This window comes from Notolepis coatsorum, assembly GCF_963971535.1.
Source record: "Notolepis coatsorum genome assembly, chromosome: 12".
In the NCBI taxonomy this organism is placed as follows: domain Eukaryota; kingdom Metazoa; phylum Chordata; class Actinopteri; order Aulopiformes; family Paralepididae; genus Notolepis; species Notolepis coatsorum.
Window position 1 is genome coordinate 57,788,715 of NC_140176.1, and position 20,453 is coordinate 57,809,167.

A 20,453-nucleotide genomic window follows, 5' to 3' on the forward strand; every position below is an offset into this window, starting at 1 on the left:
CTCTGCTAGGTGATGAGCAAATGAGCAGATGCACAATGTGTGTTGTGATTGTATTTCAATTCAATTCAATTCAATTTCAATTCAATTCAATTTATTTAATGACCACCCAGCCAGGCTGGTGGAATTTAGTTTCAGTGCAGATTTCATAGCAGTTCCAACATAAAAACATAAAAACATAGAACATATAACATCACTTACAGCGTACATAAAAGAAAACACAATTACATAGATATAGTTCAGAGTTTGTCCATGTCCATGTCAGCAGAGGTAGGGGGGGTTGCAGGGGGTACTACAGGGGGGGGGGGGGGTGCTACAGGGAGTTCAGTGTCCGTATGGCAGTGGGGAAGAAGCTGTTTTTGAACCGGGTTGTTTTGGTGGTCAGGGATCTGTAGCGCCTCCCGGAGGGCAGCAGCTGGAAGATGTGGTGTGCTGGGTGAGTGGGGTCGGAGATGATTTTCCTGGCTCTCCTGATTGTGATTTGGCGGTGGAGTGATTCGAGGGAAGGGAGGGGGGTGCAGATTATTTTTGAGGATTTATTGATGATTCTTTGTAGTTTGTTTTTTGAGTGAGTGTCCAGATTGCTGTACCAAACAGTTATGGAGAAGGTGAGGATGCTTTGTATAATGGCCTGGTAGAAACGGAGCAAGAGATGTTTATTGACTCTGTATTTCTTAAGCTGGCGGAGGAAGAAGAGTCTTTGATTTGCTTTTTTGTGTATGTGGTCTGTGTTGGTTTTCCATTTGAGGTTATTGCTTATGTGAGTGCCGAGAAATTTGAAGGAATCTGTGGTGATTATGGGTTTGCCGGAGATGGATATGGGGGTTTTGGGGTTTGGCTGGCGTCTGAAATCTATGATGAGTTCTTGGGTTTTTGATGAGTTGAGAAGGAGGTTATTGTCTGTGCACCAGGTGAGTGTGTGGTTGATTTGTGTACGGTATTCTGTTTCGTTATTGTCTGTGATGAGGCCTATAAGGGTTGTGTCGTCTGCATATTTATATATTTTTACGGAGTTGTGGAGGGATATGAGCAGGTTGGTGTATAGGGAGAAACAGAAGTTGTTGACTTGAAATGGAAAATGGATTATTTAATTTCCCCAAACAACAACAATATATAAATGTACTGTATATAAAAAAAATTATCAAACCAACACATTCCAGCTATGACGGGGTTCATCTTTTAACTTTCGCTCCTCCTCACTCTCAGATGACTGGCGCCTGTACTGCGTGCGGGGGGAGGTGGCGGTGGAGGGCCACCTGCTGGAGGTGGTGTGCCACTGCAGCAGCCTGCGCTCCCGTGTCTCCATGGTGATGCTGAGCGTCAGTCAGGCCCTCATCTACCTGTGGCACGGCTGCAAGACCCAGACGCACACGCGGGAGGTGGCGCGCACGGCGGCCAATAAGATCAAGGAACAGTGAGTGACTCCATACTTAGACCCTTTTCCCCCCAAATGTATTGAATAGAAACACACACTCTATTCACATTTCTTCATAGAGGTGGACCCTCAACTGAGGATCTGTTGTTGGTCAAACTCTCACCCATGTGTTGTGTGTTTGTGCAGATGTCCTCTAGAGACGGGCCTCCACAGCAGCAGTAAGGTGACTATCCATGAGTGTGACGAGGGAACCGAGCCCACAGGATTCTGGGAAGCCCTGGGGAGGCGGGACAGGAAGGCCTACGACTGCATGCTGCAAGGTGGGCAGAGAAATATGTCATGAAGGGTATTTAACTTTTCTCTCCTCGTGACTGGAAGTGAGTTTGAAATTGAATGACTTGACAAATACATTGATGTGTTGTGTGTGCCCTTGAGAGGCACTAAACCCAGTGGTTAAACGGTAACATTTCAGAAAAGGAACAAAAATATTATCTTAACCAAGGCTCAACCTATTCATGTATTTTGTACTCAAAGTTTGCATAAAACGCCTGTCGATTGCAGACCCAAAGTAAATTGAAAGCTATTGTAAAATCATTTATAGCATATGCATGAGTCTGGCCTCTTTTGAAAGGAAACATTCAGAATTTTCTTCAGTTACAGAGGTTTGAACACACTGAAATAATATATATATTTTATATTATTATTTATATATTTTTATATATATATATACTTGCGTCTGAATTATTTTGCAAACCGATGCCTCTTACAGGTTCCAGCTGAGAGGTATGAGCTGAAAAACACAATGGGGCCATAGCATGAAGTCTTATCTAGTACAGGTCCAAAGTTGATAACAATACCACAGAAAATGAGTGTTTTACACATGTTTTTCTAATGGTATGTATAGATATGTTTATCCAAAATGGCCATTGGCACCAATGAAGTAATGCACGCAGCAGATGTCGAACAAGTATGGACCTTTACACAGAGAGAGAACCATATCCTGGGAAACATCCCTCAAGTCCGGTATCGTCGTTTCCAGAATTTCACTGGCTACAAAAACGGTCAATCATTTTCACCGTCAGAGGTGATTGGTCCAGTCACCGGGAGGCGACTGGACACTCATTGGCTGTTTGGTCTTATAACCTGAAATTGGAAGCCCATAATAGGTCAAGTAGGGTGTCAATCAAACTGTGGCCATTTTACCTTTCAACCGATGTGTTGGTTCAGAGACACTAAAACAGCGGGCGGCCGTCGGAACGTTAAGAGGTTAATTAAAATGGCTGAAATATTGAGCTTAATATTAGGGATGCTCGATATTGGCTTTTTTACCGATACCGATATTGTCCAACTCTTAATTTCCGATACCGATATCAACCGATACCGATATATGCAGGGCCCCCCCCCCCCCCCCCCCCAAAAAACGGAATAATTTCAGGTAATTAACATTACATATCTCTTGTTGTGGAATTATCACAACATTATGCATACTTTTGACAATAAATTAAATCAGAATGAGTTCTTTCTTGCTTGCCTGGGTAAATAAAGGTTATAGAAATGTAATTATTTTTTCTCGAAAACCAATACCGATATTTTCCGATATCACATTTTTATGCCAATATCGGCCGATAATATCGGTAGGCCGATAATATCGGACATCCCTACTTAATATCCTTGACTAACCCTAACCTTGTCACAAAGGTAAGAACATTTCTGGACTGAAAGAATTTATTAGAGAAGTGAATTACACAGCTCAGTGTTTTTGACCTTTTTGACCTCCAGACCCTGGGAAGTTCAACTTCACGCCCCGCCTCTACCAGCTGAGCAGCACGTCGGGGGACTTTGCAGCCGTGGAGTTCCTCTACCCGTCCAGAGACCCTGAGCAGGTCAACTCCCTGCCCTTCCTCCAGGAGGACCTCTACACCGCCTCCCAGCCAGGTACACACTAGGGGTCTGGACATTTCTCCATTCTAAGATGCATCGCGATGCGGATGTTGACGATTCAGCATCGATGCAGTGACGGAACATAATTGATTCTTAAAAAAAAATTTAAAAAAAATTGCTAGATTTTATGTTCTTTTACAATGTAGTGCTTTGGGATTTGCTCCACAACTATAAAGCGCCCTACAAATCAAATATATTATTATTATTGTATTATTAAAGCTAGTGCTCTGGTCATGCATCCACTCAACTCATAGAAAATACAGCATCAGGCTATTCTAAACGTATTGATACTGATACTAATAGAGTATTGAACCGTTTTTAACAGCTGGCCTGGGTGTCGAGATACCTTTCTAGTATCTGTATCATGCAACACTAGTAAAGAAGACATTTATTTTGGCATTCTACTTTCTAAATAAAAGTAAATGTATCTGACTGCTTGTATTAATTGATGAAAAAGTAGCCATGTGCAGTAATATAGATTATACAATTGAGGATGTATATATTATTGATCTGCATCGAGATGCATCATAGAATCTAATCGAATCGTGGACAGCTGAATCGTAATCTAATCGTGAGGCCAGTGAAGATTCACAGCTCTAGTACACACACACTCACACACATGCATCCAGATAATCCAGAGCATGAATACACACACAAACTACATGTACCTGTGTTGTAATGATCTGATTCATTCTCTCCCTCTCTCTCTCATGTGTAGCCTTATTTCTGGTGGACAACCACCATGAAGTGTACCTGTGGCAGGGCTGGTGGCCCCAGGACGAGAGCACCGGCTCTGCCCGCATCCGCTGGGACGCCGACAGGAAGTGTGCCATGGAGACCGTGCTGCAGTACTGTGGAGGTACGCCGCCCGACTCTTAAAAGACCAGATAAGACTCCTGGTTGGGGGTATAAGTGGCTTGAGATAATCGATTCAATCATTTAGACTCCTCTCATAACAGTCTGAGCCGGTCGGTGCCAAAAAATAGCTCTTCCCCATATACATTATATTGCAGCCAGACGATGCTATCTTGCTCAATACTGGATCAATTCAAACAATTTCAGTCGTTTAGATTCCAAATGATAAAAGATAAAAAAAAAAAAAAAGAAGAATACCCAAGTTCTCCTTTTAAGGCTGTTAGTATCTTGGCACATTCTTTGAGGCAATGCATGTGAGCAATATTGCTGATAATGACAAAAGTACATTTGTTGCCCTTTGATGAAACGGGAATCATTACTTTTAGTTACACCAGGGCCCATATTAATCACACGTCTACCAATGGGACTACTAACCTAAACTGTTCAGATCACATGACCAGATACACCTCACTTAGCCAATCTGGTCTCAGATCAGTACTTCCACTTTGAGATGCTTGACTAATACAGGCCCAGAAATGTAGAAGCACAATCCATGCGTCAGCAGTAAACTTGAGTTGATCCATGCAGTTTGAGTTATTTGGTGGATGTCTATAATACAGTATATAGCAGGACCTACCCACCAGGGCAGAAAGATCACATAGTCATGGGTTCACATCTCTATACCATCCAGCTAAATAATTAGTTTGTCCCCCTCTGCTCCACAGAGAAGAATGAGAAGAAGCCTCCTAAGTCGTATCTGATCCACGCTGGGCTGGAACCCCTCACTTTCACCAACATGTTCCCCAACTGGGAGCACCGAGAGGACATCGCAGAGATCACAGAGAGGGTGGGTCAAATGATCTGATTGTACTATATATATTATCAAGTCACGTGTTCCTTTATTAATCCCCTTGGGGGAATTCAAGTGAAGCAGCATGGTGTATAACATATAGGTTATGATATTTGGTTTAAATGAATAGTCTATTGCTTGTACAGTATATATTGCCTATAGTCACAAAGATCTACAGACTTAAGAAATTCTCCTTACATTTTTTTCTAAAACACATTCTCCTGGTTAATTTACCTATAAACCATCACCATCTGACACTGATGGACAGAATGGTGTCATGAATATAACGCATATAACGCACAAGGTCCTTGAAGTGCTTGATTTTTTACCAAAAAAAAGTCAAGGCCTGGAATTCCTTAAAGCAAATCTTTTTAGAAGGTGTTTAAAAAGTCCTTGGAATTCAAATCAACCATTCGCATTGAAAGTTTTGTTCATCCATGATAAAAAAAAATCTGAATCAAGAACTTTTATTTCTTTTTATCTAAAGTGTAACTAATTGTCGGAAATTGGTTTTAAGCCATAAATATTGGATCAGATTTTTTTCCAATAAAGCAAATGCATTTAAAAGTTAATTGGATCATTTTAAATGACCTTTTAAAATGAAAATGAGTGCTTGTAAAAAGTACTTGAAGGTCCTTGAATTTCATTTAGCAATGTCTGTGGGAACCCTGATAACATAGGGGTGATTCTAACACTGTCTGTGTTGGTGTCCCTGCCAGGAGGCGGAGGTGTGTCACCAGATCATCCTGGTGAAGGACGTGCTGGCCAGGCTGTGTAAGAACATGTACCCCCTGGCAGACCTGCTGGCAAGGCCACTACCAGAGGGCGTGGACCCCCTCCGGCTGGAGGTCTACCTGAACGACGAGGACTTTGAGGTGAGACCGAGGAGGGGAGGCCGGAACCATTTACACACTTTAAAGGAACACGCCAACATTTTGGGAAATTAGCTTACCGTCTTCTCCAAAGTTGATTAATTGATTGAAAATGTTATTAACAGATTGCAGAATGGGTACAATACAGTACGGTTCAATACACACAATTGTTAAGGGGATGCAGACCAGAGAAAGACTTTCGTCTTGTTTACATCAGGGTCTCCCATTTTCAATTCATAATGAAGAGAGGGACAAGAAGATGGATACCAGTTTCCTCTCTGTGCGTTCAGTAGAAAGCTACTGAAGCTATCTGACTGCACGTTAGCCTCTTGTTGCGTCCAACTGACACCTCTCCCGAAGGCTAACCGGCACTATCCGCTTCCATTCATTGTGCTAAGCTAGGCTAACGTGCAGCCAGATAGCTTTCTACTGAACGCACAGAGAGGAAACTGGTATCTATTTTCTTGTCTCTCTCTGGAGAAGACGATGAGCTAATTTCCCCAAATGTTGGCGTGTTCCTTTAAGGTCATCTCGGAATTCATTGGGGCTTTGTCTCCATGTTTTCTTTTTTTCTCTTAGGAAGAAGTGTGCGTGTGAAAGTCAGTGTGATGATATTGTCATTGTTATGTGTGATTTTGTCAACGATGTATGTATGATGGTTAATATGATTGAGATTCAGATAATTTTATTGTCACAGCTTTTTTAAATGTACATACATTCAGAAAAACGTGAGATGCTTGTTTTTCCCGGCTCCTCAACTGGTAGATTTGTAAACATGGTACACACTGTATATTATATCTATACAAACTATACAATACAAGGTATATGTTAGCAGCAGTGTGTGCGTGATGCAACTAAAGTGCGTGATATTTTCAATGTTGTATGTGTGATGGTCAATACTAAATCAAATCAAATGTATTTGTAAGGCCCGACAACACACGTTAACGTCCCCATGGGCCGGACACGTCTTCTTTAAACAAGTCAAGAAGAAACATAATAAATCAAGAACGAAACAAAAACACCATGAAGTCCAAACATTTTTAAATAAATAAATGCAACACTCCCAGACATACCCCACGCGAAGGGAAGGAAAAACTCACTAAAACCTACTGTAGCAATAGGAAAAAATGCACCACAGGCAATGTGGAGGAGAGAAACCTTAGAAGGGCCATTCAAGGGGGGGGGGGGTGTCCCTTCTTAGATGTTGGTGATAGTAGTGTTGCAATAAAACAGGCGAAACAGTTGGTAAGCATGCACACGTAGTGTAATGAAACACAAATAAGTGCATGCAATAGCAACTGAACATTTACTAATGTGTGATATTGTCAGTGTTAGTCAAGTTTTGGAAGTTGGGCTTCTCATCAGTGTCAGGAAGATTAGTCTTCCGATTGGTCATCTTCACCTCTACTGTTACATGTTGATTCCTGCCTTTTCAGAACTGCCTATGCCCTATTCATCCCCCCCCCCTCTCTCTCTATCTCCATCCTTTCCTCTGAGGGATGAATGTGTTGCATACTTGCATTGCATCTGGATTTTACATTTTCATGTATTTTTTCTCAGTCATCCCTTATCCATCCTCTTGTCTCTTTTATAATAACTCTTTCATTCACTCCACCCTGCAGGGTGTAGGGGCTCATGGGAAGGTGAGTTCTCTTGACGTGAGCATGGGTGGCCCACCCGGACGAGCACCGTTGCACAGCATCCCCTCTCTATCCGACTACATCACCCATAATCCATCCGTCTTGTTTCCAACTCGCCATCCTTTTCTCTATACATCCTCCATAATCTTAATCTAGGTGTGGATCAACACACGCCATTTCTCAAGCATGTTCCTTTCCACTCACGACTGTATCTCTGAATGCTCAGTGACGTGTTTGACAAACTCCTGTGATACAGTGCGTTGGAAGGAGGATGGATGGCGGTGTGTCTCGGCTCACTCCGCGCATGAGTGTGTTCTCACAGGGTGCTCACTCCGCGCATGAGTGTTCTCACAGGGTGCTCACTCCGCGCATGAGTGTGTTCTCACAGGGTGCTCACTCCGCGCATGAGTGTGTTCTCACAGGGTGCTCACTCCGCGCATGAGTGTGTTCTCACAGGGTGCTCACTCTGCGCATGAGTGTGTTCTCACAGGGTGCTCACTCCGCGCATGAGTGTGTTCTCACAGGGTGCTCACTCCGCGCATGAGTGTGTTCTCACAGGGTGCCTCTAACGGCCCCTCAGTCCTCTCACACGACGGTTGGAACCTTGTTTTGGTGTGACGTTAACGTATGCATGTTTTAATGTACAGTATTCTGAATGCTTGTGTGTGTTTGGGTTCCTTCCAGAGAGGCTTGGAGATGAGCAGAGAGGAGTATGAGTGTTTGCCCGGCTGGAAGCAGGTGAACGTGAAGAAAGCCAAAGGACTGTTCTAGAAGGTTCCAGGGACGAGAGAGAGAGCCGACCTCGCCGACATCAGAGATCTCCTGATCGGGTGCCGGTTTGGTCCGGATAGGAACGGGACATGCCACTGAGAACTCTTTTAATAATTTTTTTTACCTCCGGAAAAGGACAGAGCTCAGGAATGGACTCTTCTTTAGGACATCCCCCAAATGGAGGGATGAGGAGGAAGAGATGCAGTGGAGGATGAGATGGATGAGCGGAGGTGTGCCAGCCTCTTGTGGTGTTGCCCCACCCCCTCTTTTTGTTTTGTGTTTGTGTAATAATAAACTTTATTTTTATAGCACCTTTCAAAAACGTGTGTGCTTTACAAGTGCTTTTCAAGCTGAAATATTTCACACAGTCAGGATAACTGCAACAAGAACATGAATAAAACATAGTATATACAGTAGGACCTGACAGTGTATAATAAAGCAAGTGAGAGATACAAGTGATAAATAAAGGGATAGACAAATAATACATTTACTATAAAAGAAATTCAAATAAAAAAAAGTAATTCCTGTAAAAGTAAGTTTGAGAGGTGATTTAAAAGAAGGCACTGAGTTCCTCGGGTAGGGAGTTCCACAGCAAGAGAGACGGTTAGGAGGATGTCACCAAGGATGATCTTGCATGCTCTATTAAAATGATCTAGTAAATCACTGACCGTAAGACCCTTATGATTTAAAGCTATTACTGGCAGAAGCAGCTAAGAACCTTTTGGAAAAATTGCTAGCCGACTTAAGAGCGGATACGGGTAGAGCAAGGAGTGGAAAATTGCAGTGATCAGAGACATTAAAATCTAGCAGTTCAATATTGTTTAGAGAAACTCCACGAGACGACACAAGGTCAAGAGTGCGTCCCATATTATGAGTGTAGCTCATAAGCTCTTTTTTTTGGGTGGGTGAGTTAATGTGTTGTGGTATAACCTGCTCCGGCTCTTTAAACCTATGCTACAGTATGTAGTTATGTATGTACATATGTATATGTAGGCCCTGCCCTTAGCCCTCATTCTCAGCCATGATGCAGCCATCTGCTGGAGTGGAGTGGTAAAGCAGCCTGCTCATCGCACTCCAAATCAGACTCTACGTCTGCTATACTTTTATGTATGTCTGTGAGTTATAAAATAATTTATATTTATATTATCAGTACCATATAGGAATAAGAAAAAGCCTTTTTGAGTATTCGGTAAGCTTAATGATGAAATAGATTGTATTATTGATGTTGAGAAGGTTTATGTCATATTTTGATTATGGATGATTAGTCATTCTTTCTCCTGCCCAGAGCCTGTAAACATTACAATTTGCCATTCACTGAACAAACCACATGCAGCTTAATTTGGATGTACCTGGTGTTATTATTTCAGGTGCTCAGATGATGAGGGAGAGGTGCTTTTTTTGCTCAGATGAGGGAGAGGTGCTTTTTTTTTTTTTTACAGGCATAACTATGGCATAGTGAGAAATGGGGCAGTGGAAATGTATTTTGATGTTGAATCTACAGTGTATAGTGCCTTGCTTTTGTGTACAGTTTATACAGATTATAGTCTGCATTTTTTTTTGAAGACTCTTTGTAAGAAATATTAGAGAAATAAAAACCGAAAGTTGTAAATTTGAGTATGTTGCTTCTTGTCTTTTTTTTATGAGTCTTCTCATAATCTTCTATGACAATGTATTAGTACTTGAATGTAGATAATCAAGTAAATCTTTCCAGGTTCCTTTCAGTGCCACCAGGGGGCGCACGACTTAGTGCTTGAATGCCACCATCCACTTCAACGTTAACGTTAATATCGCCTAATCTATGTTTTAAATTATGGCTATGTGTCTAATCTGCCCGTCGCTTATCAAAGAATCATTTTCCAGTCAGTGCTGTCAAGGCAGATTGGTTTTTTATCACTTCATTTCCGTTTGAGAGCATTTTGAAAAGCACCCGTTTTGAGGTAAAAAAACAGCCCATTCTGGGCCATTCTGTGATAATCGTCTTTTACTGAAATATTCCAGAACGTTGATATTTGTCGGCCTATTTATGAATCGTTTTCAAATAAACGCTAGATGATCAATATTATACGTATACGCACGCCCATTCGAGCCGCGCGCTGATAATAGCCGTTTTCATTTCCTCATGGATTTTACAGTGAAACCGATAGAGCACATTTCACAAAACGGCTTATATCTTCATCAAAACGAGTCTGATTATCCTAACACTGATAACATAGATTCCTTACCTGACATCAGATGGTATCCAACTGGTATATTCCAATTCCTGATCACCATTCGAAAAAATAGATAAGTGTATAGATCTAACGTGTATACAGTAGAACTCATGATCCGCGGCGCTCAGAGGATCCATAATGAACTCTGGTAACCCCGGCTGCATCAGTGGACTGGAAAATGTGGAGTACAGGATTTTTTTCCCCCATCCATTTTCATTGAGTCCATTCCAAAATCCCTGATGTCATCTGGGAGACGATAGGGGGCGCTTTTTTCCACATCTGATCGCCGGCGGCTCTTGGGTAGGCTAGGGTAGGCTCGCGTGATGCAATATGATTTCAGATCGCAAAAAAAAAAAAAATTCAGAGAAATCTTGTGAGTGGCTTTCAACGTAACTATTATAAATCCGAGAAAACTCGTGAGTGGCAATCAAAGCATGCAACGGCCCGCCGGCAGAACAGACGGAAGTCACGGCACTTTGTGAGCGACAGTGTTTCCCATACTTAGGAGTTGCGGGCCCGTTTTTATTGGGTCGCCAATAAAAAAAATTATTTAAAATGTTTTATTAAAAAAACATTAAACATTTTTTATTTTTATTTTTTTTAAAGCTGTGAATGAATGAATGAAAACTTTATTTAACAGATTGCAGAATGGGTACAATACAGTACGGCTCAATACACACAATTGTTAAGGGGATGCAGACCAGGGAAAGACGTTTGTCTTGTTTACATCAGGGTCCCCCATTTTCAATTCATATTGACATTTATGACATACTCAACATGCATGACATTTATGGCATAGGGACATATAGGTATTTAGTACTGATACATTTGTGACATATGCGGTATCCAAATATACAGTACTGTTACTCATAGATCCTGACAGAGTATATACATATGATGGGGAGGGGACTGTCTATTAGGAGGGGGAGGGGGGTTTCGAATTGCAGCCTCCCGTAGGTGCTCTTAAAAGCGGTTTTGAATGTGGGTAGGGATTCACATTCCTTTACAGCTTTGGGTAGGGCGTTCCACATTGATGTGGCATAATTGCAAAACGTGTTTAGTCCCTTGTTTGAGCCGAATCTGGGTTTAACATGATTTGTTGAGCTTCCTCTGGTGTTGTGGTATTCACTGACCTTTGGGAAGTATTTTGACATGTACATGGGTACCTTAGTCGTATAGTGTATCTTGTAGACCAGGCCCATTGCAAGTTGCTGTACTCTGTCGTCTACTCTAAGCCATCCTAGGTTGTCAAAGTGTGCAGGGGTGAGGTCAAGTAGTAGTCCTACTAGTTTGTTTTGTGATGTTTGTAATCTTGTTTTTAGCGCCTTTGAGGTGCTTTGGTACCATGAGGTGCAAGCATAGTCAACGTAGTACCCTTGAATGAGTGCTCCTGCCAGAGTCTTCAGGGTATTCTTGTTTACCAGAGAGGAGATCCGGTACAAGAATCTAGTTCGTTGGTTGACTTTTTTTTATTACATTGGATGCCATTTTGTCACAGGAAAGATTTGCCTCTAGGATGGAACCAACAATATTGTCACCCACTGTAACTGAGACTGTAGATGTGTTCATTCAGTTTGGCACCACATACTTATGTGAATATGGGTTTTCTACGTCTAGCATACCTGAAAAACAAATACAGAAACAGACTAAATGCTCAGCATGACCTCAGAATAGCACTTTCAAAAACCAAGCCCTAGATCTGCTGGTTGAAAACTTCAACCAGCCACATACCTCTTATTAGATTTCATTGTGCCATAGATGAAATATTATACCCCTTCTAGCATGTCAGGTCAGTATAATTTTTAAATAAGTCAGTACAAATTAATCAGAATGTTGCTCAATGTTGGGGTTTAAGGTTGAGGGACGGAGGGAGGGGGTAAGAAATGGAGAGTTGAAAAAGGGGTGAGAAATAGAAAGAGTAGGACATGTTTGTTTTTAAAAGTGTTACAAAATTGTATGTACATATGTTATGAGGTTGTGAGCAACTTAACATTACACTCTGATTATTGCTTTGATGTACTTTTATAATTAATACATTTCATATACATTTGAAATTCATGGTTTGTTGTGTTCTTTATCAGTAGTTTATGTTATGTTAAGTATGTTATGGCAATTCATGATGTATTTTTGTAAGTTTGGGTCCGGGGGAAACCCAAAGTTTGCGAACCCCTCTAGCGGCTCGGGGCTGCATTTTTCGACCAACATATAAATGAGCGAATTAAAGATCTATTTGTTGCCGTTCGAACGCCACCTCACTCGACCAAATCCGCAACTTTACACGCGAGCCACCCCGGATTCCCGGCACTCCAGAACTGCCAATCATCTGCCGATTGTGGGGGATCTAGGTGAAAGTTGACGAGCGAAAACCAGAAGTCAATCAGACTTCGATGAATGGCCGAGGATGAGGAAATGGAATTCTGGAGCTTTTTTTTTGGCACACGGTTTACCCGGATCTAACTGCTACAGAAAATGTGAGTACACAAGTCCAACTCATGTTCAGACCTATGTTACTCTATTTCATTAGCACTAAAAGTGATTTTCTTGCATTAGTAACTTCAGAATTATCTTTCAAAAGAGACCAGGCTTATGCATGTGCTATAAGCATAAAGTATAAAGATAAGCTTTGCAAAAAAAGTATGCAGTCCTGACGTTCAAGTAAATAAAATTGCCACTTTTCTGTGTGCCTGTTAAGAGGTTAACAAATAATTCCATATCCATGAAGATGCAACACGAGGAATAATGGTATATCAACTCAATAGTACTTCCTAGATCATCCAATAGAGGGCAGTGCAATACCAATCATTTGGTTTGAATGGGCCCGTGGTGGAGATGGTTGTGTTCCTGGCAGAGAACAGAAGATCCTAATGGACTCATAAATCATGGTAGATTATGGCATACTGGTCCTATCGGTGATGATGCATCCTGCCACACTCTGATGTGTTGTCCGTAACTAAACACACATATGTTTAAATATGACACTACCTGGCTTAAAACTGTGTTATGGACACTTGTGGTGTTTTTCAACACATCCTTTATGCGTTTAGTTACCCACATGAAAATGCACGATATAAAACTAAACTATTCCTGCGTTGTCGAAGTATCTTTGATGATGCCGCACTAAATAAATACCGCCTCTCTAAACACCAGAGTGCTCTGCTAGCTCAATCCTGAAGAAAGACTAAGATATGTGTCCCAACGGAGTAGTTTCACATTCATAAATCAAATCACAGCGGTGAAAGTTCACAGCACTTGATACCAAGTGCATCACGTCAGCTGCCTGCTAAGGTTAGCTAGATCAGCTGATGCAAACAGATGCGAGTAGTTAGCTGAATACATTGTCATGTTGTGACAGCGCATCGTTACTGTCGCGTCGACAAATGATTCCGGCAATCTTTTATTACTAGGTACCAAGTACTGAAGCTGCTCCACAGTCGTGGAGTTGGGAAGCGGTTGGGATGACAGAGAGCACCCAGAGGAATATCCAGAGGACAGGAGTATAAGTCAATCTTCGATGTGGTATGAAATTTGTGAGGCAGGAGTTCACAAAGCTAGCTTTGGACCTGGTGACTCACTAAACCTGTCTCCACAGCGCTACTTGATGGTTAGTGGCATCACTGCTTCCCATGTGAAAGTTAACTCTTAACTTTGTTTCCATACACACTATAGATTTACCACATAAATACTGTAGTGATTCATAATACTCCTGTGGGGGATTTATTTTGCATGGGATCATGACTCGCATAACTCACAAACTTCCAAGAAACACTTACTTCAACACCGCCGACCAAATCAGTACCATCATCATTTCAACAATCGAAAGGAGGTTGTCGTGTGTGTGTGTGTGTGTGCAAGTGCACTTGTGTGTTGTAATGTAATGCTGTTTTTGAGTGTTAAGTCAGTAAAGATGAGACGTCAGTCCAGAATTTGACCCTGTTGGCGTATACTGTATGCTCTCAATTGTGTCATATGAGGATGATGGACTGACATATACACTGTAAATGGCTGCATTTATATAGCGCTTTTATCCAAAGCGCTTTACAATTTGTTCCTCACATTTTACCCATTCACTCACACATTCACACACCGACGGCGGAGGCAAAAGGTGCCAACCTGCTCATCGGGAGCAATTAGGGGTTAAGTGTCTTACTCAAGGACACATCGACCCGCTGCCCGGGAGGAGTGGGAATCGAACCGGGAACCTCCGGATTGCCAGACGACTGCTCTACCTCCCGAGCCACTGTATATGTTACATGTATATAAAGATAGAGCTGATGCCTCACAGTTCAAGTTATTTGTTCCTCTGCCAGATGGCAATTCATTCTTGGTTTAGCACTGGGTGTACACTGCTGTACAATTCTACTCTTATAACAGGTTATGGACCCAGAGATGGTTATCCAGCGATTTGTCAGAGAAAAGTTGCAACGTACCGCGTGTGTCCAGTGTGTTAGCATGCTAGCACCGCGTGTGTCCAGTCACTCCAGTGTGTTAGCATGCTAGTACTGCGTACACGTGTCCAGTGTGTTAGCATGCTAGCACCATGGGTGGAATGGTAACAGAGTCAAATAGCAGGGGGTGAAAGCCAAGTGAACTGTGGGAGACAGTCTTTGGGCCATCTTTGTTTCCATGAGCTGAAGGACACCATTTAAAAAAGAGCCTGCCGGTGATGAAGAAGAAGAGTGCAAGATGGAGCAGGAAATTCCGACGCATACGCTGAGCTAATCCAGTTTCTGGATGATACAAATTTGTCGCCGGTAAGGCGAGAAGCAGCGGACAACGGGCAGAAAGCGCTAAAGAAAGTTCAAAAAGTTTGACGACCAGGTGCCAGGCTGAGACACATCGTGTGGAGTCGGCTGATGGCACGAGGAGCAACGGGATCACGTAGCACAGAAGTTTTGCTTGTTCGACAGCAGACCGGCATTGTACGTGCCCTCATATCTGCAGGACATCTTTTCTGTGAAAGCAGCTATACTGCAAGTGGAGCGACGGTAATCTTCAAGAAAGGGAAAGATGGGAGACCAAATTCAACATTAATGAACATAACAGTATACTACTTGCCCACTGTAATTATGATGATGTGCAAAAAATGTGTGCTGTTGATGTATAGTACCTTGCATGTATGTACAGTTTGTACAGATTGTAGTCTGCATTTCTTTAAGACTTTCTTTGTGAACTCCCGGAGTCAGCATTGCCTTGGCTTGGGCTGATCGCTATACTAATCCGTTTGGCTGGGTTAGGGGGAGGGCAAGTCATGGGTGGGAATCTGTCGTTGTGGACAGGTCAGGTCTGGGCACTTGCTCAGCGGAGGCAGGACTTGATGAAGGCAGCGTGACCTCCCGCGCGTTACACTTCACCAATGAGAGTCCTCGCTGCCAGGTGAAAAAAGAGTCACTGGCTGTCGCCGCGTGTGTCGGAGGAAGCGTGCAGATGACTTCAGGGTTTGCTTGCACCAACCAGTAGGAGAACATGCGCACAACAAACAGGTAGGGGAGGGGGGGAATTGGCACGACTAAAATTGGGACGGGGAGAAAACAGAGAAAATCGGAGAAAGAGAGGATAAAAAATAAATAAAAATACTCTCTTTGTGTTATAAAGAACACAGAGTATGTTGTCTTTTTTTCCTTCACTTGATTGGACTGAATGTGGGTGCTTGAGTCTTTAAATATGTTTCAATATGCAGTCAAACTCATAATGTTATGAAGAAGAAGTTGTTATTTGTCATGCAGATGAACACACACGCGAGATGGGCGACACACAGGAACACATGCATTGGGTCGCCAATGAAATGCCTCTGTGCTTGACCCATCCCATCGTCCTTCTCCCCAAGGGCAGCCGGGAGCAGACATGCGGCGTGGGCCAATCCAAGTGCTCCTGTCTGTCTTTACCTGGGACCTCGTGATCTGTTCTGCATGTTTTCCTATTGAGTTTATCTCCTTTTCTGGAGGGGAACATGCAAACTCCACACAGAAAGGCCCGAGAGATACCCCACCTGGGTACCTGGCAACCTGGTCCCCAAGCGGGAATCGAACACAGGACCTTCTTGCTGTGAGGCGATAGTGTTAACCACTACACCACCATGCTGCCTACACACACCTACATGATATGATATGATATGACAATGTCATAGTACTTGATTGTAGATAATAAATCAGGTTAACAAATGACTCCATATCCATGAAGATGCAACACGAGGAATAACGATATAATTGACCAATCAACTCAATAGTACAAACAGATCAACAGATCACCCAATAGAGGGCATCATGGTACACTTTGGTCCTATTGATGATTATGCATCCTTGTCACAACCTGGCTCAAGAATGTGACAAAATATGAGACTGATGTTAGTTTAACATCAGTTTCTGTAACAGCTGCAAGAATCTAAGAATGTAATGGTCAGCATAGACCACAAGGGGTGCTAGACCAGACCCAACATAGACAAAGGGCTGGAGTGCCCAGACTGCTGACTGACTGTCATGAAGTGGACGCCGTGTATCGGACTCGGATGAAAAGGGTGACTCATGCACAAACGTAGCCACGCAAGATTTGTATACAGAGACCTTCTGATAATTTCCTGCAAGAGACTCATAACCCTCTGAGTAATCACTTTTAGACCTTGAGTCTTAAGGTTGCAACTGAAGCTGAGGAACAAGGCTATCTGGACTAATGACTGGAGCAGCCAATGCAGCAGTTTTTACATCAGCTCTACTTGAGAATTTAGCTTTAGCCTCAAGGTCAGGACAGCCATTCTTCCAGTGTCCTTTTCCAGTAGTAGTGGCAGTGGCACCCTCCATTTACATCACTTTTCACATGACTACCATGATCAATATTATATATATATTCCAGTGGATAAGTGGAGATATCAAAATGCCAAAACCTATTTTGTCCATCAAGGCATATTTTGTATATTACAGCAGCTTCATTAGGAGTTCTCACTTATTGTTTGTTAATGTAAGTAGCAATAGTCAGGCACAGCCTTTTATTAACTGTTCAAGCACCAATAAATTCCACAAATTCTCAAAGTTGTGATCTCGTCTGATGCTGAACACCAACGATTAAACTGAGTTATCAAATCCTGTGCAAACTCAACATGGGTCTGCTCATCACCTTTTGTCCAATTTCAAAACATTTGCCAGTAAGCCTCCAGAACTGAAGTCGTAAGCTTTTAGCACTGCAGATTCTTTACTGTGGTGCACCTTCTGCTTACCTCTAGGCTCAGAGCAGAATAAACCTCATGAGTGTTACACCCATTAGGACACGATGCAGAATCAAAGTACAGTCTGCACCAGGCCAGCTCATGGTATCTGCACCAGGCCAGCTCCTTGTACCTGCACCAGGCCAGCTCCTGGTATCTGCACGAGGCCAGCTCCTGGTATCTGCACCAGGCCAGCTCCTTGTACCTGCACCAGGCCAGCTCCTGGTATCTGCACCAGGCCAGCTCCTGGTATCTGCACCAGGCCAGCTCCTGGTATCTGCACCAGGCCAGCAGCTCCTTGTATCTCTGCACCAGGCCAGCTCCTGGTATCTGCACCAGGCCAGCAGCTCCTAGTATCTACACCAGGCCAGCTCATGGTATCTGCACCAGGCCAGCTCATGGTATCTGCACCAGGCCAGCAGCTCATTGTATCTCTGCACCAGGCCAGCTCCTGGTATCTGCACCAGGCCAGCTCCTGGTATCTGCACCAGGCCAGCAGCTCCTTGTATCTCTGCACCAGGCCAGCTCCTGGTATCTGCACCAGGCCAGCTCCTGGTATCTGCCACATGCTCAAATAATGAGAACAATGTTTCTGGAACCCTCTCACTGACTTTGGGCAACAAACGCAAAATACTGATTCAATCAAAAGGAGCTCTTCTATGGGAACTAGGGTCATTTGATGATCATTTAAAGACGGATCACCCAACGCTTACCTTATTTAAAATAGAAGCTTTGCTGTCAACATTGCCAACTTTTTATACTCCAAAAAAGGGCCATAAGGATAGTTCACATTGCAGGTTATCGTGATCACACAAACATATTATTTTTAAAGTCAAAAACATTAAAGTTAAATGATCTTGTGGAATTTAAAACGGCACAATTAATGTATAAAGCAAAAAGTCATGCACTTCCAAGAAACATTCAAGAACTGTTCTTTGATAGGGAGGGGGGTTATAATCTGAGGGGAGAACTCAATTTAAAAGTGCTAAATGTACGCACTACCATAAGAAGACAATGCATCTCGATATGTGGAGTGAAACTGTGGAACAGTCTAAATGTGGTGCTAAAGCAATGTCCAAACATGAGACAATTCAAACTGATGTATAAGGAAATGATGTTCACAAGGTACAGGGATGAGGAAGGGACTTGATATTCACGGGTGTTTACATTTTATTTTATTTCTTTCATGTTTTACATATATCGTTTTTTTTTTTGCATATATATATATATTTTTTTTTTATGTTTTAAAATAGTACACTCATTTGAGTAGTGGAAAAGGGGTAGGATTAAATAAGTGTATACTTCTTCCTACTCCTTTTCGAACATGTAGATTGAGTTGTGTTTTGCTTTTGTTATTGTTTGTTTGTATTTATTGCATGTTCGAAATAAAGATTTCAAATCAAATCAAACTGCTCCTCCCCCTCAACCTCCCTCTCCTGTGGGGTCCCGCAAGGGTCCATCCTTGGCCCGATCCTGTTCTCTCTTTACATGCTACCCCTTGGTTCAATCATTCAGTAGCACAACATCTCTTTTCATTGTTATGCTGACGACAGACAGCTTTTTCTGTCTCTCTGAAACCTAACAACCAGTCTTGCCTTGACGTTAAATGTTGGATGGCACAAAACATTTTACAACTAAATGAAAACAAATGTGAAATAATCCTCTTCGGTCCCCCAGACGCTGTCACCACCCTTACCAACAGTCTTGGCAACCTCTCCTCCCTGGTCAAGCCCTATGTCAAGAACCTAGGTGTAATTTTTTATCCCCAATTTAAGTTCGACAGACAAGTGAACTCAGTGGTGAAGGCATGTTTTTTTCCAATTACGCACCATTGCTAAGCTCAAAGCCCTTCTCTCCCCTGCAGACCTTCAGACAGTTATCCACGCTTTCATTTAATCATTTCACCTGTGTGCCCTCACATAAAACGGAGATGTGATTGTTGTCTACACAGTATATGTTGTCTAGATGTATCTATGTGTATCTACCCTCTGTACAGCACTTTGGTTGACATGTGTCATGTTAAATGTGCTATATAAATTTATCTGATTGATTTAAATCAATCATTCAATCGTTAATGTTGCAAATCTAATTTAGTTTGTTCTTTTGTTTGTCATCTCTTTCATGTTTTTGCTGTTTCAGTTTTTTCCAGTTCCAACTGTTGCTTAATTTGATCATGTTCCAGGGTATTTCTGTTGCAATAAAATGTAAGCAAGGGTTGGACAGTAGTGAAGTTAGGCTGACTTCTCTCAATAGAAATAATTTCAGACTCCATCAATTTAACTTTCAAAACTACCTTCACGTTTTCTTTCAATATTTGAATCCCTAATCTCAACGTCATAATGTTCGGCAATCTTTAAGAGTGTTATGGTTTGTTACCAACCCCAACAGCACGGCACAGACAGGTAGTTCAGAGTTAGCCAAAAACCAGGGCGTATTTATTTACAAAACAGAAATGAGCGAAAACAACAAAAAGCACAAGGGGAGAAAAAATTTCTTGGCAGAGTTGTCTGCGGCTCTGCAGCTCGTCTTCAGAGCAGAGACGGCACTGTGGCATTGCGCCTCTGACTCTGCGGCTCTGCAGCTACTTGACGATCCACTCGGGTAAACAGAGAGAGAGAGATAATGTCAAGACGAGCGAACGGAATACAATGCAGTCCAGAATTGTTTAGCTGAGTCAGTAACAACAACAAGCGGCTCCTCTTCAGTGTTACCCAAACACACAAAAAACAGAAAGCTCCCGAGTCCAGGAA

The 20,453-nt window shown here is 42.4% G+C and overlaps 1 protein-coding gene across 1 annotated transcript in view; it reads left to right on the forward strand.

The window, feature by feature from the left end:
* Window positions 1-9,915, forward strand: part of svila (supervillin a) — a 98,227-nt gene extending 88,312 nt beyond the window's left edge. Inside the window, exons 30-36 of the mRNA XM_084326519.1 lie at window positions 1,204-1,411; window positions 1,559-1,692; window positions 3,152-3,307; window positions 4,032-4,172; window positions 4,894-5,015; window positions 5,738-5,893; window positions 8,215-9,915. Coding sequence (XP_084182645.1) covers window positions 1,204-1,411; window positions 1,559-1,692; window positions 3,152-3,307; window positions 4,032-4,172; window positions 4,894-5,015; window positions 5,738-5,893; window positions 8,215-8,301 — 1,004 coding nt within the window. The 3' untranslated portion in view covers window positions 8,302-9,915. The remainder of the gene's footprint in view (window positions 1-1,203; window positions 1,412-1,558; window positions 1,693-3,151; window positions 3,308-4,031; window positions 4,173-4,893; window positions 5,016-5,737; window positions 5,894-8,214) is intronic.
* Window positions 9,916-20,453: the final 10,538 nt, after the last annotated feature.